The sequence below is a fragment of the Triturus cristatus genome, chromosome 12, assembly GCF_964204655.1.
Source record: "Triturus cristatus chromosome 12, aTriCri1.1, whole genome shotgun sequence".
NCBI lineage: Eukaryota > Metazoa > Chordata > Amphibia > Caudata > Salamandridae > Triturus > Triturus cristatus.
Window position 1 is genome coordinate 514,494,336 of NC_140595.1, and position 23,752 is coordinate 514,518,087.

A 23,752-nucleotide genomic window follows, 5' to 3' on the forward strand; every position below is an offset into this window, starting at 1 on the left:
GGATCTACTAAAATCATTCCTATTGGACAGAGAACAATCTTTTCTGGTTGGATGAATTTGCCTCTCAAGCTTTATTTTCCCCTTGCGGCATCCCTCAAGGGTCCTCGCTTAGCCCCACTTTATATAATATATACATCACACCTTTAGCCGGTGTAATTAAAAGTTTGGGCTTTTCCTTGTTTTTCTCACATATAACGCCCAAATTGTCATCTCACTCAAATTGTCATCTCCCTCAGATGGAGGGCTATAGCTCTTCGCCTCTAATTTTCTCTTTTTAGAATAGGGCTCTAAATGTGGTTTGAAGCAAAGTTCTAGCTACTAAAAATGGTACATTGGTCTTTGTGTAAAAAATTAACGCCTCCTTGAAGCATGCATTAACTGAGAAAAGATGTATTTTCTAAATACATTTCCCACTTTGCAGGTATGCTGCTCTATATGGAACACATACAAAGTTAGAAAAGTCTTAAACCATGTCTGATTATAGTATGTTGTACTAGAAAGATACCCTTCCAGTACAAAACCTATGCTTGACATCATGTACACACCCTTCCATTATGTTTTTGCTGAGTGAAACTTAGCAAATCTGCAACTCCAATTTGCAGCTTTCCCTGGTGTAACTTTACATATTGGGAATGTACACTTTTATATATGCCCTTTGTGATGACTGGTGTGAGCCATAAAATTGAACAGCAGCCCTCACGTGGGGCGGTGCCACTCTCGATTGGTGGTTTTGTCGGTCAAGAACAGGACGCACATAATTCCTGTCCCGTACTATTTTTTCTAATCATTTCAGCAAAAGTCATTCATTGAAAGTGACATCATTATAATTAATGATTTACAAGCAACCCAGACAGCAGCCAATTGGATCCGAGTGTATTATGTGACTGGTGGCTGCAGTGGCCTATCCTAAGCACTCTGTGGGGTGATGGAGGGAGGAGGGGAGAAGAGATCCACTTAATGGAACTCTCCCAGCCACCGAGCCTGTTCACTCCTGGTGTGTTCCTGCCTCACAGAGGCTTGGGAACCCTTGTGCCAACTGCACGTACACATTGCCCTTCAGTGGGATGTTCCGAAGCTTTATCTGAGGACCAGAGCGTCCTTTCTGACAGCAGATACCACACTATTCGAATGTTGAAATAACTGCCTTTCAATGCTTTTAAAGTGCTGCTCATAAAAACACACTTTGAGATAACTACTTCAAAGAGTTTTAACGGAAATCTGATCACATAAAATGGTGCCAAGTGATGCACAGTCGTTTTACTAGTTTAAAAAAACGGATGTCAAATATTGAGATGTAAGGGGGGCTCTGTTAAAAATACGCTCACGCTTAGATGAAGCTGAAAGTTCCTTTAATTAACATGAACCAACACATTGCTCCAGAAGGGAGGAGCGAATGACGACTTGCAGTGTCGGCGATCAGCTGTCAACTGTCAGTCGAACAGTTGGACAGCTGATGACCTCACAGGTAAGGCGTCCGCGCAGGGACACACAGGGGCAAACTAGAACTGTGTCCCAAGTAGGACAAAAGAGGAACGTAACACATCTTCCCCCTTTGAGATCAACGTAAAAGTCTGGAAACTATGGAAAGGTTGACAGGTCTAAAAGAGGTGAGTATCATTCACAAACTAAGTCCTTGAGCTTCATGGGTGCCCCCAACAACCTTCCCGCACGTGTTCTGCGGACTAGTGGTAAATCTCCTTCAAGCGGTGTGGGTGGCAACTTGCGCCGGTTTTCCTTAATGGCCTGAGTGTCGTTTATCGTTATTGATGGATCCATGGTGGTTCTTGTGTCGCTACTTCCCCCAGTCACGGGTGTAGCAGGGAACTCATAGTCAGACTCGTAGTCCGAAAAGTCCATGGATGTTTTGTTGTCTTTGGCGGCAGTACCTTGATTATCCCTGTAGCTTTCCGGAACGGGATCCTCCTTGGACTCGGCTTCGGGGTTTGCTGGATACTTGTACGCTGACAGTGCTGAGAAATGCCACACTCTTCCGTAGCTCAAACGTGCTGAGTTGCTATAAATGTTCCGTACTGTCAAGGGTGGGGTATATCTATTCTGCGTTTTCCCCACGTGACCACTCCTTCTCACCTTGACAAGATCTCCCACTTTGATTTCTACTTCCTTGCATCCGTGTTTTTTGTCATAGTAAACTTTTGTTTTGTGCTGGGCTTGCCTAAGTCTCTCTTGGATTGCTCTTGCTGACCACTCCACTCTTTTGGCAGCATTTATCCACCCCACGTTGTCCTTTGTTAGTGGCGTTCTGCCGCGCATAAGTTCAAATGGGCTATGACCCGTGGTGTCACTTGGTGTAATGCGGTAAGCCCACACAGTTTTCAACACTTCTTGTTTCCAGTCGAGGTTATTGTTCGCTGCCAGTTTGATGGTCCCTTTCAACACTCTATTAAATCTTTCGACTGCCCCATTGGCAGCGGGGTGATATACAGATGTGGTTTTATGTTTTATATTGTGTTTATGTATATAATTTTGAAAAATGTGAGACATGAATTGTGCTCCATTGTCACTAATAATCTGCTTGGGCAGACCTTCCCTTGTAAATGTCTCGTCCATAAATTTAACAAGGTTGTGCGCATCTGGCTTACTGGTTATTTTTACTTCCGGCCATTTGCTGAAGTGATCCTTAATTACTATCACATACCATTGTTCCTGCGTTTCCGTGATGGGTCCCATCACATCTATGCCGATTCTTTCCCATGGCATAGTGGGTGACGCAATGGGTTGTAATGGTGGTCTAAAGGGGACTTGTGATTTGTCTGCATCCATGCATAACTTGCATTCTCTGATCACCCTTTCAACGTCTTTGCTCACGCCTGGCCACCAGTACATATTTTTCACTCTGCTCTTAGTCTTGGCAATACCCAGATGCCCTTCATGGCATATGTTGAGAATTTTGGTACGTAATGACTCTGGTGGTACGAATCTTCCGTTTCTGATCAAAAATCCATCCTCCTGGCACAATTCGCTCTTGACTTCCCAAAAATGTTTCAATTTTTCTTGTAGCCTATTTTTTGCTGGCCACCCCTTATTAATTTTTTCCATCACTTGAACGATGGTGTCATCTTTCCTCTGTTCGGCGAACCATTCTTCTTTTTCTAACCTGCTGTCCTCATCAAAAATTTTGGCAATGCACATTTCTTCATTTTCCACATCAGTCTGCTGCCTGTTCTTTAAAGGCATTCTGCTGAGATAGTCAGCCACGACATTCTTCACACCTGGTATGTAATGCACCATGTATACGAAGTCAAACAAGCGTACAGACATTCTCGCCAACCTTGAGGATGCAGTGTATAATCCCTTGGTTGTCAGCACTTTGACTAGTGGCTTGTGGTCAGTGCAGAGATGGACCATCCTTCCCCAGATATACTGCCGGAAATGCTCCAATGCCCATACACACGCGAGTGCTTCACGTTCAATCACGGAATACTTTTCCTCCGCTGGAGTTAGTGATCGCGAAGCGAAAGCCACAGTATTCTCATTGCCCTTGGAGTCTTTTTGGGTAAGGACAGCACCAATGCCTTTGTTACTGGCATCAGTTGTCAAATAGTTTTGCAAGGTGGAATCGTATCCTTGCAATGGTAAAGCCGTGCACATGTCGTTCTTGAGGTTTTGAAAAGCGGTTTCACAGTCCTTGCTCCATTCAAACCCGTTCTTAGTTTTGAGTAGTTGTCTAAGATCGTAAGTTTTCAATGCAAAGTTTTTGATGAATTTGGAGTAAAACTCCACCAGCCCTAAGAATGATCTTACTTCTTCCTTGTTGGACGGAATAGGGGAATCCTTAATGGCCTGTAACAATTCCATTTTTGGGCTAACACCTTCGCCTGTTATCTTATGGCCCAGGTAATTTACAGATTTACATGCAAATTTGCACTTGGAATGTTCTGCGGTGAGACCTTTACTTTCCAGGATTTCGAGGACTTGCTCCACTCTTGCATCGTGTTCTTCCTTGGTCTTCCCCATAATCAGGATATCATCCTGAAATAGTAAAATTCCTTTAATTCCTTTGAAGACATGGTTCATAAGTCTCTGAAACATAGCTGCCGCTGAAGCCAAACCAAAAGGTACTCGGGTGAACCTGAAACAGCCATGTGGAGTAATGAAAGTCGTCAACGACCTGCTGTCACGATGTAGTGGCACTTGGTGGTATGCAGACTTCAAGTCCACTGTTGAAAACCATTTTATACCTTTGGTCGCAGCTAACATTTCGTTTATTTTTGGAAGTGGGTACTGTTCTACAATGATGTTTTGATTGAGGTCTCTCAAATCGACGGAAAGCCTCAATTTTCCGTTGGCTCGTTTGGCAATAACCAATGGTGCGACCCACTCAGAGGCATCGATTCTTTCAATAATTCCTTCGTTCAGGAGTTGGTCCAATTGAGATTCAACCTCCTCTCTGATGGCAAAAGGGATATTTCTTGATTTGTGTATCACGGGAGTGTTCATAGGTTTAAGTTGTATTTTATGTTGATACCCCTTGAGCTCTCCAACAGTCCCACTAAATACCTTGGGGTATTTTTTTAGCAAGGAGTCTGCGTAATTCTCGTCATCAAAAAGGCTTAGAACGGGATCCTCTCTACTCGGATCAAGGATGATTCCCAAACTTCCCTGATCCATCCACCCCAATACAGATGGACCAACTTCAGAGACATACAGTTTACTGTCGGAGTCGCGACTTTTATATTTGAAATTGAGTCTCTTGTAACCACATACTTCAATTGGCTCTCCAGTAAATGACCTTATTTTTATATCTGGTTTCTCTAGGTCATTTCCTAGTTTAGATTCAAACTTATCCTTCCATACTTGCTTGTTAACTATGGTGTATGGAGATCCGGAATCTGCCACAATGTCAATATTTATTCCTCCAATAGTCATGTGACATATGGGTTTTCTTGTTCTGGTTATTCTCCCTGTGGTGTTTATTACATCTACGTACTCGCCCTTTTCTTCTTCAATGCCTAGTACATACATGTTAACGTCATCATACTCATCTTCACTATCACTTGAGTTCCCACTGTACTCAATCATTTTGATTTTTTGCGGTTTTCTCTTGTTGCAAGCCTTCACATAATGCCCTTTAACCCCGCAATGTGTGCATTTAATTTCTTTGGCTGGACATTTGGGATCATTGGCCAAGTGAGATGGGCTCAAACATCGATAACAATGAAATTCAGTTTTGGTATCATTTTTCTTGTACACTTTTCTATAGTTTTTTTGTTGTACATTGGTTTTGTTATAGTTCCTTTTATCAACCACCTTCCCCACGACATCACCTTTATTTTTCTCTTTCGTCTCTGCCAGAACTGCCTTGGCGCAACGCCCTGTAAGTTCTGCCTTTCTGGCTATATCAATTATGTTTTGTAGAGGATACTCTCCCTTAGCCCACAGATTGTCTTGTATGTTGAAGTTAGATCCTTGCATTACTATCTGATCACGTATAAGTTCATCATGCAGGTCTCCGAATCGACAATTTAATGCAAGGTTTTTCAATACAGACACATAATCGTCAATAGATTCATTTTCACCTTGTTTTCTGTGGAAAAATTTGTATCTGTCCACACCGACGCATACTCTGGGTTTATAGTACGTGTTGAGGTCGTCAATGGCATTTACGAAAACGTCGCCTTCATTTTCGGCCCTAATCCTTTTGTTTATTGCATTATAAACTTTTATGCCACCAGCCCCCAATGAATGCATTAGTAACTTATACTTCCTTTCAGGCTTAACTTCGTCATCTTCTTCTAATGTGGAGATGTAGTTTAAAAAGTAATCTCTCCACTCTTCCCATTTGAGAACTGGTTCATCCCCTGCTCTTAAAAATGTCTCGGGTGGTGCGAGATTCCACACGTATCCAGATGCCATGGTAAGGAGTTATGTTAAATAGGTTATCCAAAGTACAATAGTGAAGTGAGGAAAGTACACGTTATGAAATAGTAAGGGTGATTCTCATGGTATTAGAAAAGGAAAACAAAATGCTTAATAGCGTGGAGATTCACATTATCTGCCAACCCATTGGGAGAGAGAAGGGTTAAAACTACCCACAAGATGCCAGTATCAAAGTCAAAAAAAAAATTATTTTCTTTTTATGTGAAACTCTTACTGGTGGTGAAGTCCCAAAGGAAAGTCCTGGTACACCGTGTAGTCTCCCATTGAGAGCGCGCTGCTCAATGGAAGTTAGTTTGCTTAATCCAGTGCGCGCGTTGAAATTGACAGGAGGAAGGAAGATTGCAGCGTGATGCGTCGTGGAGATCGTCAGCAGGGAACACTAGACCGCTAAACACTGGAAGAAGGATTTCCAAGATGGCGGCACGTATCACGTAGGAGCGTGATGACGTGCGAAGCAGCTGAGAGGCGAGTCTGGTGATGTTGACAGTTGACGGATGACAGTTCAGGTGACAGTTGAAGCGGTTGGAAAAACCGTTGAATGTCAGTAAAAGAAACGGAGGTTTTTCTCACCATCAGCCACTGCTGAATTGTTAAATCTTTACGTTAGATATCGCCACAAAAATTTCTGTTTTTGCTTTAGCAGGAAAACGTTAAATTAGCAAATATTCACCTCAGGAGGAGCGGAAGTTCTTTGAAGATATATGTTAACACTCCGCAGGGCACGAAGAAGAAAAACGAAGTCCAATGACATTGAACGCAAGTGCCTCAAATGCTGGGTGATGTCCTGTCAAAATTCACGTATCAGGAAATCCGACTGAAGAATGTGCAAGTCTCTTGTCAGGAAAGTGTAGAATTTACTTTCTCTGTACGGCGAACGTGGGTTCCGTGTTGGCACTCGTCGCCAAGTTGTTAAGAATACGCTCATGCTTAGATGAAGCTGAAAGTTCCTTTAATTAACATGAACCAACACATTGCTCCAGAAGGGAGGAGCGAATGACGACTTGCAGTGTCGGCGATCAGCTGTCAACTGTCAGTCGAACAGTTGGACAGCTGATGACCTCACAGGTAAGGCGTCCGCGCAGGGACACACAGGGGCAAACTAGAACGGTGTCCCAAGTAGGACAAAAGAGGAACGTAGCAGGCTCGCCGTCTTGAGATGTCCTATATTGAGAAAAAGGGAGGCTCGCAGTTTTGGGGTGTCGCATACTGAGAGCTGAGGGGGGCTCGCGGTCTTGGGGTGTCATATACTGAGATCCGAGGGCTGGGCTTTCCGTCTTGGGGTGTCATATACTGAGATGTGAGGGGGACTCTGACTTGGGATGTCATATACAGAGATGTCAGGGGGGCTTGCCGTATTGCGGTGTCATCTACTGAGATGAAGAGGGGGTCTCTGTCTTAACGCACCAGCGTCAGGCTTTGCAGCTGTCCCGGGCAGGCTGGTGTCTCCCCACCAGCAGCATCCCTCACACTGACTCAGGCAGGTGGTGGTTGTGCTGCCGCTCCTTGGAGGGTGGTGCCGGTCTCAGGTTGTTCCTTGCGGCCCTCCCACAGCCCCGTAGCTGGGATATAACCGAGGGGCTCCGCACGTCTCCTGCCAGTTCGCCTTTGTGACTAGCCAAGGGCACGGGGGAGGCTACACCATCAAGATGCTTTTCTTGACAGTGTGTGCCATTGTGCTACTGTCCGCCTTTGACCCCGCTGACTCCTCTGCCTATTATGATAATATCCTGTCCCACAGCCGGATCCGAGCGAGGAAGGAAGGGTAAGTGCGAGGCTTCTGCATGGCTGACACAAACTGGGAAGAAATTAAACGAGATAAGCAGCCGCAGCAACAATTTTTTTTAAAAACTTTGAATTAATGACTTATTAAAATGGGCATTCCTTATGCCAGGAAGACATGCACTTTTTAATGTCACCCCTCCAGGTTCGTAGACTGTGCCTCCTGTCCTGGCACTTTAAAGCCCTGCAATTTAAAAGCAACATTTTAGTCAATTCCAGACACACGTTCAAACTCTGTACAGTACACTCTAAAGGAGAAAAACTTGGCAAACACCTAGTGTTAGATCAGATTTATTTGTATTAGTGGTCAAAGCAGGGATTTGACGTCCATTAAGATATTTATAAAGGGTATTACATTTCAAAACAAATATAAATTAGTTGTTCTAAATTATGACATTTTAACAATATAAAAATGCTCCTATGGGTGCACCGATGTCATAAAACATAAACGTTATACATTTAATTTATTTTTTCTCTCCCGTTAATGTAACTTCTGAGGGCTGATAAAATGCAAGCTAAGTGTTTAAGGCTGTTTCTGACGAGACTTGTTTCTAGGACAAAGAGAAACAACGAGCCTCACGGTTGTGTGAGTGTTCAGATTAAGTATCGCCTGCAATCACGTCTTTTTAATCAGTCTATCGCTGTGAATATAGTGTCACTGTGAGTATTTTGTTTGCATGTTTTAAGTGCGTTCTTGAGAAGCGCACCTGATAACATTGGTGCGCTTGTCACATTTCGTGAAGTGTTTCAAAATTATTTACATCTCTAGTCGAAACCAAAGTGTTGGTGGACTCCTTGTTTTCGGGAAACAAACATGTTTTCCGAATTCCCACGCCTGGCCATATGTGTCCAAAGTCAATCGTGTGAACCGCGCCTGTAAAAAGCCAGCCTGCCTTTGAAAGAAGCACATGTGTGCGGCTGTTTACATAGGTGTGTCTGTGATTCCAAACACAGGCGACCCGGAGAAGTAAAGGCGGGAAGATTCCCTGGAACATAGGAGATGTGTCTCACTCTTGGAAAGGAGGGGTGGGGGAGAATGGGTGAGGGGCGACGAACGTGCTGTACCACTATAAGTGTGAATGGAGCCACCTGCAAAGCTTGGCATTCGGGCATGGATGGCTAAGTCCTTTCTATGTCCGTGAGGTTATCAGAGATTTCACTGTCCGGTGTTTGGTACTTGCACTGTGAGTAACAGAACGCACCAGTCACCTCCAAAACCTGAAAGGGACATCCAACCGAGCTACGTCTCGGCCTCAGGCAGTGACTGCCACCAGGGGGCAGTGCCCACTGCGCACTTGAGCAGAGGGGAGATGTTTAATTCACAGAAAGGTGTCCGGATTGTCAGTGTTCACCTATATCCATTGAGAGTTATGATTAGTCGATGATTAGCTGTGGGCACGACCTAATGAATGAATAATGTAACTGTTTCATTTTTGAGGCGCTTTTTACTGTACATTCACGACCGCGTGGGTATCAATGAGATAATACTTCAAACCGCAAACTTGTGGCGAAATAGAAAACGCGTTTCAGCACACGAAGAGCTCCGAGTGTGACCCACAAACCCTTCATACCCAAAAGAGCTGGCACCTTGGGGTTCTAGGAGCACCCCACAGCTCACGGTCTTTAACCTGCTGTGATTTCTGGTTTTGTTTAAGGTATTATTTGGTATTTCGCCTCCCCACTCAAGAAAATGTCCCAGCACAGGTCGCTGACGCATGTGGTTAGAGCTTTGAATTTCAAGAAAAAGACGGAAAAACATATGGACCGTGATTTGAGGTGTGCCAGTCCAGACAGACGAACGTATGCTGGCAGCCAGACGGACGACTGTTCCTGTGGGGTGTATTTATCAACCCAGCTTTCAAAGGGAGTTTTATAAAGGTGCGATAAGAATGGGAAGGTCGTCATGGACAGCGTACAGGCAGAGACTTACCGAAGAGGCAGTGACCTTCCACCGATATTTGAGCTGCCTTTTGACACTGGTTGCATAATGTTCAGCTGCTGTAATTAAGTCTTCCAAAAACATTCTGTTCGCTTCGAGTTAGACTCCATTCCATGTTCGACCCACCCTTACTGAACTCGCTACCTTTATGCTTAGGAGCAAAGTAAGCTTAAAAAAAGAAGCACAAGTGCGCGCGGCTCATGCGGCAGCAGGGGGAGGGGAGAGAGGAAGGGGGCCTACGTGATTCCCTTGGGGGAGCGAGCAGCAAGGCGCGATCATTGATAACATATGGGGCCAGCTGCTCGCTCCCGCAAGGAAATCGCCAAACGTGCACGCGTCGCCATTGTAGGCAATGGAACGCGTGCACGTTTTTGGGCGAAAAAGGGAACCAATGGCTTGCAGTCTCTTTCCTATGCTGCGCAACTACGGCAAATAGATTCTGATATTTGTGGGTAGTTCATGAAGGATATGAAGGACTATAAGCATGTGTCAGTTGAATTTCGTACGACTTCAGATTTCTGGAAGGTTTATTGGAAAGTAGTAGTCTGATTATAGGGACAATGTGCATATGTGATATACACATGACATTCCTTGTGTTAAAAAAAACAGTGATATCGGCCACAAAGCTGATCTATAACAAATTAAAGGGTGTGGGGCAGCACAAATTGATTTTTAGATAGCAGCGTTAGTAAAGGGGATACCCTGGAAAGTTTAATATATTTCATATGAAACCGGAAGAAATATGTGAATGGTGTTTTGAATGTTTTGGTTAATTACGATGTGGTATTGGTTAATTGGTACATTTACCATTAAAGCCTAGATCCTCGTGTTATGTACTGGTATGCAAAACAATATTTGGTTTATGGAACTGATTTAATGCTGTTCAACAATTATAACATAACTAATCTAAATAAACACTTAAATAGGTAGACCATTTCTTCAAGTGCCCCTCGCTCGATGATATTTGTATTAACTTAATGCTGTTGTCGTTAGTAACACTCAATCATGAAGCTATGGTTCCTATATGAATATGGATAAATGTGTACCTCTATAAGTTTCCTGTAAGAGGGATAGCACTGAATTTTATCAACTTGATGTATTGAAATGAAGTAATCTGTAAAATATCTTGATTTGCACATTTTTTTGAAAGATTTGCTTGTCAAATTTGAAACACAGTAAATTTGGTACTAATTATCTGGCTAGGAAGATTTTACTACTTGTTTGCAATAATTATGAACATCAACGGATATTAGAGCAAACATAACAGCTATGAGAAATGTGATGCTCTGTCATATCTTGACAAATTGTTATATTTGTTCACACATCCCCAGGGGCGTGTTATTCGTGGAGCTTACAAATTCCATGCCATTATAACTACTTTTGAAATGATTCTTGGTGGCTGTCAAGAACTCAATGCCATAGAGTGGCGCTGTGTTATCATTGATGAAGCACACAGATTGAAGAATAAAAATTGCAAACTGCTGGAAGGACTGAAGCTCATGAATCTGGTGGGTAAAACGATCAATAAATGTTACTTTTGCAAAACGTAAGAATATTTTAACTATTTGGCATCCTATATTTTTGCTGTATGATTACGGTGGATTTAAGTTCTCTCAGAATATTTGGTCACTTTTTTTCAGTGATTATTATATATTGAAGAACAGTATTTAATGGCGGTAGAAACAAATCATTTTAAAGTAACAAACCTATCTAAACAGGTCTTTTTTCAGCTTTATGGACAAAACAGCTTGTGAAGTGCAGAAAGCTATGCTATCCTGTCTTTTGTCTTTGTGGCTGACCCATTGTTTTTCCCTAGTGCACTTGACCTATGAGAGCTGACTGGAGGTACTCCCTTTGATTTTGTTTTGCTTTGTCAGCAAAGCATTAGCTCAGCCAATAAAAGGTCTGTTAATTCATCTTCAGTAGACTGGGTGGTTACTTGTGGTTTGTGGCAGCAGAAATTATTTTCTTAATTCAACTATCTTTCTCTCTGTAAAGCTTTCTCCAAATAACTAAGCACCTCGGTTTACCGAAAGGTGTATGTTCTTGTCTTTGTGTTTAGCTGTGGCTGCTATGAGATAGATTTACAGTTGACCACATTCTAAAGATCATATGTTATGCTCCTCTTAATGGTTCCTGAGCAGTGTAAGCTTATCCCAGCTCTCTAGCTTCAGGACCCTTGGGCCTATTTATCTTAGATCCCTTGTCTTATTTATGGCTAATATATACATTCATCCAACAGTCCTATTTGAACAAAAGAGTTAAAGTAACCTAACATGCCACCTCTCCAGCAGCCTCTATCATCCAGTTTATCCTGACACTAAAAAGGGGATAATCACACACTTAGACCTCAGCACACTGTCCTGGAAACAAATTGCCTGAGGCAGGGGAGAGTGCAGCTAATATCTGTGTCTCTGTGCTATGTCCCACATACTCCTGACTTTGGCAGAATGTCTTGGAGCTGAACCTGGAGAGGATATCTTGATCTGCAAACCTGCATACAGCTCGCTCATTCACAGTACTCAAGCACAGCGAACTCCATTCTGCTCATACATCCCAAGCCACTCGACACATTCAGCAGCCAAGCACACATAGCTCCCTGCTTCATATACACCCAGCAACTTGACATCCACAGAAACCAGGCTCGCACTGCTCCCAACTACACTTAGACCCCCAGCAGAGCTCTTAAGGTTTGCAGGTCCCTCCCTGAGTAGCTTATCCGGTCCAGGGTTTTTAATTGCATTCTGCGATATGTAGTGTTCTTTATCCCATTATCTAATAAGGACTACAATGTAAAAACATTGACTCGTTGAGCTACTCACTCGTGCAGCCGGGAGGCAAGAGAACATACGCATACAATTTCATTAACCAGGCACACACACAGCTTCCACCTGCAGATACTTCCCCTATAACCAAGTACATTCACAACTCACTTTTCCACATACTTCCTCTGCCACTCAATACCCATAAACCGCAGCTCTCTTCTGCAGCAGCCCAGTACACACACAGTTTCTTCTGTACTTTATCCTTGAACATAATGTACAATGTTGTGATAAAATGCTTATGAAGAAATGTACTTTGCAAGCAGAACACTTTCCAAGTATGTTATCGTGTACGTGTAAAGTATGTTAAAAGTCACCATCCAAAAAAGATGTCCAGTTTAATTGTAAAATTGAAGCTTTTGTGCACGGGCCATGTTGAAACCCACAACACGCAGCCAGATATCTAGAAGGTGGTAGGCTTGGTAGGTTCCTGACATAATTGATGGTGGCAGAGACCCCTCTGCCTGCCGGTTACAGCAGTGAGGGTGATGATGGAATTGTGTTCTACGCTGAGACATAAACAATATTTTTGCAGTGCGCTATACTGCTTTTAACAGCAAAAGCCTTCTATCGCACCAGTCTGCTACCCCATTGATGGTGGCAAACATGTCCAGGACTATGCTCGATACCGACTGCTAAGACTCAGTATGAGGAATTGTAGTCACACAGCTCGTCTTGTCTTGTCAAATGGAGGCTCACTCAGACGCCCTACAGTCTCGGGATTAGCACCTCTTTGCACTAAACAAAACAGACGACTACTGTTACTGTCTTCTTTTGCATCAGTTCTTGTGCACCAGGTGCGTTATAGTAACACTCCATGTATCCGTTGCACAGTACCTTTATTTTGATGAGCCAAAGGAATCATTGTGAGACTGACCCTGTTCCGATGCCCTAAACAGGCACTGAACACAACCAAAGATTTGCTTAGGATTTGTAAATATCTCTGTGAAGGCCCAACAGACACTTGTTACAACACAGCTTGAAAGGCAAGACAGAGTTCCATTATGAAGATGCATGAGGGAACTTCAAATATCCAACTGGGAGTTCACAATACAAACAAACCTAACTTTCTCTCGCTTATTACTCATTTGAAGCCTTTGAAGACAGTACTGCCAGCAGACTAAGGGTTACAAGGAGGCAAGTAAATTCCTTTTAATTGATGTTGCAGGGATTCTGCACATGCACAGAACTATGCGCAGGATTATGGGACCTTGGCATATAGGGACCGTGCCTTCCTACCGCCTTAGTTCCCTCGAGCCCCGGACCGACTAGCTATAGTGTCTCGCTCACTCTCCTACACACTCGTGGAGAAACAAATGACTAGACACCCCAGAACACAACACTCCCGTATCTCTCAGGAATCGCTGTAATAAGACACACCTTTTCGCTTTAACTGTCGTACCTGTCCACAATAAGATCTGACCGAGACACAAATATAGTTTAAAATGTTTATTTTAACTATTGTGCTCTAACATGCAGTATATGTGCCACAACAAGCAGAAAAATGCATAACACACATAATAAATATGGTAAGCATTGCAACTAGGCCCTACATCATAAATGGGTATGTCATCATATAAAGACAATAGGGAAAGGACTTTGGTGCCTAACCTCCCTCCCCTTGCTTAGAAGAACTATTATTATACAATAGATCATCTCTGGGCTTTGTCAGCAGACCCCATACCTTAGACCATAGATAGTATTTCTCCATCGTAGGTGCGTATTGCTTTTCTCCCTGGAAAGATCCCTCTCCAAGTGTGTCACCTAAATATGTATCCCCGTAATATCAAAGTACGAGCTTCCAACAGCAGCTGCGTTGGTTTGTTTTATCTAGGTGCTAGTGCCTGACCAGAAGAGAATAACAAGGGGCATTATTAATCGACCTCGCTCACAATGTTCAGAATAAACTCCAAGAACAAGCAGAGAACGAACACCGCAAACAGTTCTCATGTGAAAGGCATAAACAGAGTCTTGCAAAAATAAAGCTTTGTAGTAACGTGCACAAAAGCTGTATCATGGCTTCTGTGCTCATTCTAATTTAGTGATGTCGACAATGTCCCTATCGGCCACATGATACCCTCCCCATGGCCAGGTTGTAGCATATAGAGTAAAACACAAGTGCAATGGTAAGCCAAAAACGCCTGTAAAAAAGGCGAATTATAATAACAAAAAAAGACACGGTTGGCTCCGTGTTGTTGTATTTGTTTTTTGTTCAAAATGGTGATTATTAATTAAAAAAAAATATTAAGGCAAGTCTGGAAAGTTCACCAGATTATATGCACCATGGAATGCAAGCAGTTCCAAAAGGTCATCCCTGTCGTTTGTAAAAAATAGGGATGCCATCTAGTTGAGCAGTACGAATGAACACACGTGCTCCTCATAATCCAATGCCTCCAGGAGTATATCTGGGCAACTTGCGCGATATTCGATGAAACTCCTTTGTACTCTAACCAGGGATCACACTCGGTGACTCTGGGCATTAGCTTGCCTCATCTCCACAACGGCCCCCCACATTCGCCAGGGATGCCTGGTTTCACCTTGGAGATACCCTGGAGGGACCATCTCACAGGGATAGCCAGGAAGGGTTCCCCAGCGGTCTACAGCGCCAGGACGCCTCAGGGCAGCAGTGCGCTTTACAAGACACATACATTTACATACATTTACATTTACATTTACAAGAGACACTGTGCAGCCTCACAGGTACTCCTTCCTGCCAACACTCAAGCTACACACATCAAACGGCCGTCCCCAGAACAGGCCTGGGCAAGGCCAGCAATGGACCCACCAACAGGTCACGTTCCAGGTCAGCGCATGATGTGTTGGCGAGGCGGACATCCAAGGCACAACGGAAAGGGCATCGTTAGCAATAGAACACAGGTTGCACGCAAGTGAAATAGGCAAAGCGAAAGGTAAGTCCATAACTTACACCAAACGTCGCCAGTGGCAAGCACCCAAAAAGTTGCTGCGTTCATTCACTGTACAGTCTCAATTGGCAGGGTCTGCGTAGTACCACATGAAGGGCAGCCATTGCGTAACAGGAGCAGGAGTACCAGCACGCTAGCAAGAGGATCAGTTGAAACCCTCCGAAGGCGTTGGAAATAATAGAATGAATAATAGCCAGTGTTACTCCGAAAATCGTCTGAATCCCACAAGTTTGAAAAAAATGTGCCAGGTCTTCAGTATCAGACGCATTACATATTTGATGAATCAGTTCCCCAAAATACAGTGGGAGATTCGAATTTAGCAGTGACTGAACCTCACTAGATGTTCTAGCCACCTGCAATTTGAAGGTCTCTCGAGCCGAAGTGAGAGCGACTTCTTGTTAAAAACAATAGCGCTTTGAGTCTGCTTAGTTTACTGAAAACTGTTTTCAAAGTGGGAATGGAAGGCCACAGTGAACTATCAACACTCCCGTGTGGGGGTGGAAAAAGAACATTACTACAACAAGTACTTGCTGGGAAACAATTACTATATACGGAATGCCGGCCCGCAAGCCGCAGCAGTTGTGGTTATTCAGGATAAGATGACTTCTGTTCAAAAGCAAAGTTAGCGTGGGAATAAGGGAAAGGACTGGGTTTCCTTTTAGAAAATAAGCCAAATTAGGGGCTGAGACGTTGCAAGCGCCATGAAGCTTAACTTGTGTGCATACTTAAAGCATGTAGAATCACAGTCCTCCCCTGTTAGGAAAACTTCCTTTTCAGCATGTTGACATTGAAATGTGAATGGTAAGGACCACAATTCGTGCAGGAAAGTACTTCCAAGGGGCTCAAATATACCTATTGGATAATGTGAAGTAATGCTTCGAAGAACAGTACTGGGAGAAATCAACTAATACCAAGGATTCTAGGTAACTTTTTGGTGAGTGAAGCAGAAGGAATTTCAAGAAGCGCCAAAAAAGGTGAACTTTTAGGAAGATGTCAACTCGATTCGAAATCTAGGAGTACAGGTGAAGAGCAGAGCCCAAGCAAAGACTCCATCGCATCAAGAAAGAAATGCAAGCACCTGGTATGCCCTGAGTGTTGCTGTTATTGACTGCAGGATTCTTGAACCACAGGATTCTTGAATCCTGCAACAGATACTCAAATTCTGTTATGACATGTGTGAATGTATGCTACAAGATCACAGCTTTTAGGGTGCCTGCATGGAGAGTGGATTGACTATGCTGGTGTTGGAGGGGTAACTGGGCATCCCAAATTTGATACCCTCAATCCTCGGCAGCATGACCCCTGTCAAGCAGTGGGAACAACGCCTTGAGTAGCAGTGACATGAGCAAGACACGGAAAGGGCATCCTGTAATGCCCAGGACCAGAGGGAAATAGGAGTTGGAAAGAGTGCCTGTGACAAGCCATACATGGGGATGTCTTCAGGCTCAGTTGATCATAGGCCTGCTGTGCACGTTACCACTAATTCTCTTGTTAAGAGTCTTACAAAATGTGTGGCGAGATCAAGCACAGCTAATTCAGATTACAAAGGTTGGGCGAGGAGGATTTGGTACTCCAATCTGTTGGCTTTCATCCATCAGCCACTATTCCTGCTCTAGCAGCATGATGGTTGGGTTTTGTCATATTGAGCAACTTACATGGGAGGGAAAGGAATTAGGACACTTACCGGAGATCTGACGTTGGTCACCTACTACAGCTATTCCTGTAACGGAAACAATAGACATTTAATTTTACAGAAAACTGAGGAAGAGTGAGAATTGGGAGGACAGGGGAAACTACAAAAGGAGGAAGCAATAGAAAGAAAGGACGATGAGCAAATATTAGAATTTGTGTATAGTTAATTAAAACTATTACAATTTTAACTTAAAATCATCAGTTTGACAGAAATTCCTATTTACAAAAAGAAACCAGCATTGGCATAGCCAATAGGTCTCGCTTTTTGGACCTTCTAAGTATTTAGTAATGCAGCACAATATCCTTGGTGCAACCACATCAACTGTTGCATGGCTAAACACTTATAAGGTCCCAAAGGCGAGACCTATTGGCTATGCCAATGCTTTGTGTGGTTTTGTGTGTGGGGGTGTGCGTGGTTGTGTGTGGTTGTGTGTGGGGTTGTGTGCGTGTAGGGTTGTGTGTGGGTGTCAGGTGTGTGTGCGTTTGTGGGTGGGGGTGGGGGTGTTTTTGGGGGTGTGGTTGGGGGTGGGGGTGCGGGTAGGGGTGGGTGTGTGGTTGGGGGTGGGGGTGGGTGTGTGGTTGTGTGTGGGGTTGTGGGTGTCGGGTGCGGATGTGGGTGTGTGGTTGTGTGTGCGCGTTTGGGGGTGGGTGGGGGTGGGTGGGTGTGGTTGGGTGTGGGGGTGGGTGTGTTGTTGTGGGTGGGGGTGGGTGGGTGTGTGGTTGGGTGTGGGTGCGGTTGTGGGTGTGTGGTTGGGTGTGTGGTTGGGTGTGTGGTTGTGGGTGCGGTTGTGGGTGTCGGTTGTGGGTGGGGGTGTGTGTGTGGTGGGGGTGTGTGTGTGTGGGGGGTGTGTGTGTGTGTGGGGGTGGGTGGTTAGGTGTGGTTGTGGTTGGGTGTGGTTGTTGGTGTCGGGTGTGGTTGTGGGTGTCGGGTGCAGTTGTGTGTGGTTGGATGTGTGGGGTTGGGTGTGGGGGTGGGTGTGTGTGGTTGTCTGTGTGGTTGTGGGTGTGTGGGTGGGTGTGTGGGTGGGTGTGTGGGTGGGGGTGGGTGTGTGGTTGGGTGTGTGGGTGGGTGTGGGTGGGGGTGGGTGTGTGGTTGGGTGGGTGGTCGGGTGCGGTTGTGAGGGTCGGGTGCGGTTGTGAGGGTCGGGTGCGGTTGTGAGGGTCGGGTGCGGTTGTGAGGGTCGGGTGCGGTTGTGAGGGTCGGGTGCGGTTGTGAGGGTCGGGTGCGGTTGTGAGGGTCGGGTGCGGTTGTGGGTGCGGGTGTGTTTGCTGGTGTGTGGGTTGTGGGTGGGGTGCAGTTGTGGGTGGGTGGGTATGGTTGTGTGTGGTTGTGTGTGGGGGTGTGGTGTGGTTGGGTGGGGTGCGGTTGTGGTTGTGGTTGGGTGTGGGTGTTTGCGGGCGGGTGTGGGTGGGGTGCGGTGGTGGGTGTGGGTGGGTATGGTTGTGTGTGGGGGTGTGGCTGGGTGTGTGGGTGGGTTGTGGTTGGGTGTGGGTGGGTATGGTTGTGTGTGTGGGTGGGTGGTTGTGGTGTGGGTGGGTGGTTGTGGTGTGGGTGGGTGGTTGTATGTGTGGTTGTGTGTGTGGATGTGTGGTTGTGTGTGTGGTTGTGGTGTGTGTGGTTGTGGTGTGTGTGTGACAGTAATACTAAAAGCATCTCAATATAAAGAAACACAAACATCGAGTTTGTGGAAAGAGAAAACCCGTAAGTCAAACGGGCGCAGCAAGCATTAACACAACAACAAAACAACCAAGATCACTTAGTGAAGAGTGAGTGCTGATAATGGATACACACAGCCCATCATCTTATGAGTTTGATTGCAGCCAATGTGCACTCAAACCTTCCCCCTCCTTGTGAGTTGAACCCCATATTTCATGAGTTGTAACTGCTGCACCCACCATAGCGCTTTGAGATCTAAAGTGCTACATAGGTCTAATCGATTAACCAGTCGCCAACATGCTGTGCTTTTAAAGAGAATGTGCCAAAAGTTTCCAGCTTCCTCATCATGTCCTCATGAAAGCGCCAACGAAAGGACTCCCTGAATGGTGCAACGGACATGAAGCAGCCGCTGCGATCAGAAATAAACACTGTGAACGTTGTCCAGTTTGACAGTAACATTTCCTTAATGTTCTTTAAGTCACAAAACAGTAATACTAAAAGCATCTCAAAATAAAGGAACACAAACATCCAGTTTGTGGAAAGAGAAAGCACATTGTAAGTCAAACGGGCGCAGCAAAGCATTAACACAATAACATGTTCTTTGATGTTTGATGCTCTTTGAACGAGAACATCAAAGGGGCGCCGCAAAAGTGATCGCGGGTGCTTAATGAGCATGATGAGGTTTGCCAGCCTCTGCTCCTAAGCGCGCACCCGCGCACATGCACTGTAGCTCTAGGCTGGCCATGGTAGCATTTTTTGAGCCCTCACAAAGTCTCGCCAGTCCAGCGCATGCGCTGGGTCAGGCGAGACCTAAAAATCATTTGATCTTGTTACATAAAAACTTGAACATAGTGTGTTGGATGCCAAGATAGCACAAATAAATTACAAATTGTTGAAAAGTAAGCTTGGCAGCTTTCCATTGTTTGTGTGGAAGCTCTTAGTGTGTACTAATTATTGCTCAGTTCTTTGCACCTGTCTTAAAAAATTGGTGGTATACATCTAAAACCCAAGCGAATTGTAAACTATGTACAAGTTGATACTGGATAATAATCATCCTCAATTTCAATATTTAAGATTTGTGTGCAAAAATATAAATGTGCATATCACTTTGAAAATGGTACAATCGGCTTGGCATTAAGACGTGTATAGCATGCTTATTAATACAAGGTAAACGCTGTACTTCTATGCTAGGCCTTTTATAGCCGCCACCAGGGTAAAGATTGTGCAAAGTATGCAGATTTAATATTGCGGTCATATGATGAAAAACACTAAGGTAAGCACTATTACTTGATTTTTGTAGTAATGTGCTGACTTGTTGCAAGAATTTGGCTGCCCTGCATGAAGTCTGTAACGACTGGCTATTTAGTAATGCCATTACGGCCGGTCGGCATGATCTAACTTGAAGAGAACCGAAAGCATGGAGTAGAAAATGCCGTCTCAAATTGATCACAGCTGCGCAGATACACAGAAGGTCTATGAGTTTCTCTGCCGCCTGTTCGCAAAGTCTGTACTGGGCGGTCGGCCAGGTCTGTTTCCATATTGGGGCCTGATCTTTTGAACCATAGGCTCCCAGTCTGATCAAAAGTAGAAGATGCTGAACAGATTGAGTTGTGTTGGACAAGATACGGCTGTGGTGACCGGATCTTGTATGAAGATGAAACCATCCAGCTGTTTATTTTCTTTGCTAGAGCAGCTTTGTCCAATAGCCAGGCTTTTTGTTTTGCAGCATTGTTTGCTATTTTTTTTAATGCAGAGAAGCTATAGTTTGTATCCCAGGCTTCGTGCAGATTGAGCGTAGTTAGCGCTTGTTCGAGTGCAGTTGGCCAGTCTTTCTTTCCTTTTGTTTGGTTGTTCAATTCCATCCAGCAAAGCCCAAGCAAAGACTCTTCTTGGGCTGCTCTTAATTTCCAGCACATTTTTAATATTGCTGCTTGCCTTTCCGGGAGTAGGTTTGATAACCCAAATTCCAAGCGAACTTGTGGTTGAGGTATAAATTGCGGAATCCAAAAGATTTGTTTGAATAGGCCTGATTGTTGGAGATTCAGAAAATGTGCATCCTGGCCCTCAAATAATTTGGAGCCATATGTCGGGGTTGGAAGAAACTTAGCAGCAATAACTTTTAGTAAGTGGGAGTTTGATGGGCACTTAAATTTCTGTTTGAGTGTTCAATGCAAAGCATAATTTGTTTGCCTGTGCTCTTCTTTTAATTAATGTTCGTTGAGTGGGAATCTTGAATCAACCACCACTGCTAGATATTTGTAGGAGCCACTCTGCTCTGTGCTGTTCCCTGCTGTATACCACTTATATTTTTTGCTGATGGGCCCGGTGTTTGCTGAAAAGCAGATGACCTTGGTTTTGTTGTAATTTAGTGATTGCAACAAAGCTCATCGCTAAATTACAACAAAGCTCATCTGTGTATTCCAACAGCTTCGTGATCAAGCGCTGTAAGCCTACTGGGGTCTGGCTACATAAAACAATATCATCTGCATACTTAAACTTCTAACTTGGCGGTGCGCTAGCTTTACAGGGTCGCTTTGGACTTCTGTGAGCCTTTTATCTAGATCCGCTGTAAATATATTAAAAAGGCTGGGAGCGAGAACACACCCTTGTTTTGGGCCGATGTGAGTTAGTATCCTTGCTGTGGTTCTTTACCCATTTCCTAATTTTATCTGGCCCCAAGTGGCTGAGTACAGGTTAACGATAGCCCATAGTTGCCATGGCGGAATGCCCCATTTTGCCACGAGTTCTCTGGGTACCTTGTTCAACGCTGCTTTCAGATCGACAAAACACGTGTACAGTTTGATGGACTTTCGCTGTGCTTTTTCAACAAAGAGATTCAGGGCCAGAAGATAACACGTTGTGTGTGTGCGAGGTCTGAAGCCTGTTTGTGATATTGGAAGAATCTTGCTGGAGGTGACCCATTCTTCGAGATCTAAGAGGAGATTTGACGCTTATAGTTTGGCTTCTCCGTCAATAAGCGCAATTAATCTATAGTTCACCGGGTCTGTTCTAGTGCCAGCTTTAAATATCGGGTGGACAAACTCTGCCTCTCCATGATGCTGGTATGCTGTTTGATTGGAAAGCGTAATTGAACAGGGGTGTGAAAAATTCCGCCCAAAAAGATTTATCTTGTTTAAAGAGCTCGTTTGGCAAGCTATTTGGGCCTGATGCTCCTTTGGATAAGATTTTTTTTTAAGACAGTCTCAACTTGGTTGGTTCCAATCCAATTACCCTGTTCTTTGTCCATGGCTTCATGTTTGATACCCTTGTACTCAATTTCTGCATGATCGGTTTTTTAATTGAGCTTGGCATACTGCTAAGTTTCCATAATTACATGCTTATTGTTTTGAGTTAAATGGGCTATCTAATCTGCCTCTAGGATGTTTGCATTATGATGGCGGAAGGAGCCGTTTGCTGTATTATTTATTTTTGCCCAGAACTTCTTGTTATTTGATTTACTTGTCTGCTGCAGCTTTAGCCAAATTTTTGTTTGATGTGATTTCTTTGCAGTCCATACTTCCTGTTTGTATTTCCGCCTTAACTGATGGATTTGATGATTTGCACCGTAGCTCGTTATTAGGGCGTTACCATGTAGTTTTCTTATTTCCCGATTTAATTACCTTTTTTTTCCTTGCTAACGAGCTGACAAACTCTAGTGTTATCCTGGGTTAATTTCCATAGTGTTTATTTTGTGATGGAAATTTTGAAATAAGCATAATTATGATATTTTTCCAATTTGCTCATGTTTCGTGTTTTGTGCTTGTGTGTTTGACGTTAGATTTTCGTAATGTAATTCATTAATACACCAGCGTTTTTGCCGTTCTACGCAAGCATTTTTAGATTGTACAGGCTCGGGACTTCCAGCAGATCATTACTTTCAGCCGCTCTCGGAGTGTGGATGCAAAGATCAATTGCCTGTTAGCTGGAGATCATTTGTAGTAATTCTATATCCACTATTGTGTAGTCTAAGACTGAATTTGCATGCTTCGATATTCTAGTTGGTGCAGCTGGTTGGTCTTGTGGTAGGCGTCCATTTAAAGTTAGCATCCCTATTTCGGCTAATGATGAGGCACAGAGTTTGCCATAACAATCTTTTTTGTGGTGATTTGTAATTACAGAATGGATGCTTTTCCCTTTAAATTTGTTTTGTTGTTTGCTTTGGAGTTGTTCCTCTAATAATAAAAACATATTGAAGACACCTGACAGCACAATGCCTGCTTGTGGGAAGGTAGATTGCAATGATTTGAGCAGGGCGCTAAAAGGGTCAACTTTCTCCAGTTTTGCCTTGGATCCCGGATGGATGTACACATTACATATTAGTAGAGAATTGTCTTCATTTTTACGAAGCAATTCATTAGTAGGATGTTGCGATAATGCAATTTTAATGCATTGAATCCAGGTTTGTCCTAGCTCAATCGATTCAGATGTCCATGGTGCGTTGATGTTGAGTAAATTGATAGGCCACCAGATGCTCCACCTGATGCTTTTCCCTTGGTGGCGTATTGATATTCTTTAAAGCAGTTGATCGATGACGGTGACATGGACCAGGTTTCCTGGAATAGTAAGATATCAAATTTTTAAAGAAAAGTTAAAAGGTCTGCCTCCTTTGTCTTGCTGCCGAAGCCTTTGATGTTCCAAGAGCACAATTTGAAGTTGCTTACTCATGCCTCACTTATTTTTTTTCTCAGTGCCCAGAGTAGTTGAAAAAAGAACTTTTCTACTTTGACAGGCTGTTCCAGGTACTACCTGATGGATAATATGTAGAGATGACCAGCTCTCCAGGGCACTGTCGATGGCTTCTACTGCCCCACGGAGTAATCCGCTGTCTATTACCATCCTGAGTTCTACTGTTGGACATAGCGGGCCAGGATACCGTTCTCTTTCAATTGTTTTTATTTCAATTCCCCATTTTGCAAAAAGTTCTCTATGGCACCAGAATTCCATTGTAATTTTTGGGTAGCTCCAGGTTCCCACCGTCATTTCTCTCCCTTTTGCGCTTGGGAGTGGTTTGAATTTTACGCTTTCAATATGGTTTGTATGT

The 23,752-nt window shown here is 44.0% G+C and overlaps 1 protein-coding gene across 7 annotated transcripts in view; it reads left to right on the forward strand.

Moving 5' to 3' along the window:
* The window catches only part of CHD9 (chromodomain helicase DNA binding protein 9), a 1,905,864-nt gene that overhangs the window by 702,123 nt on the left and 1,179,989 nt on the right, over positions 1 to 23,752 (forward strand). For all 7 annotated transcript variants that reach the window (XM_085637757.1, XM_085637759.1, XM_085637761.1 and 4 more), the window contains one exon: positions 10,948 to 11,124. In XM_085637757.1, coding sequence (XP_085493883.1) covers positions 10,948 to 11,124 — 177 coding nt within the window. The remainder of the gene's footprint in view (positions 1 to 10,947; positions 11,125 to 23,752) is intronic.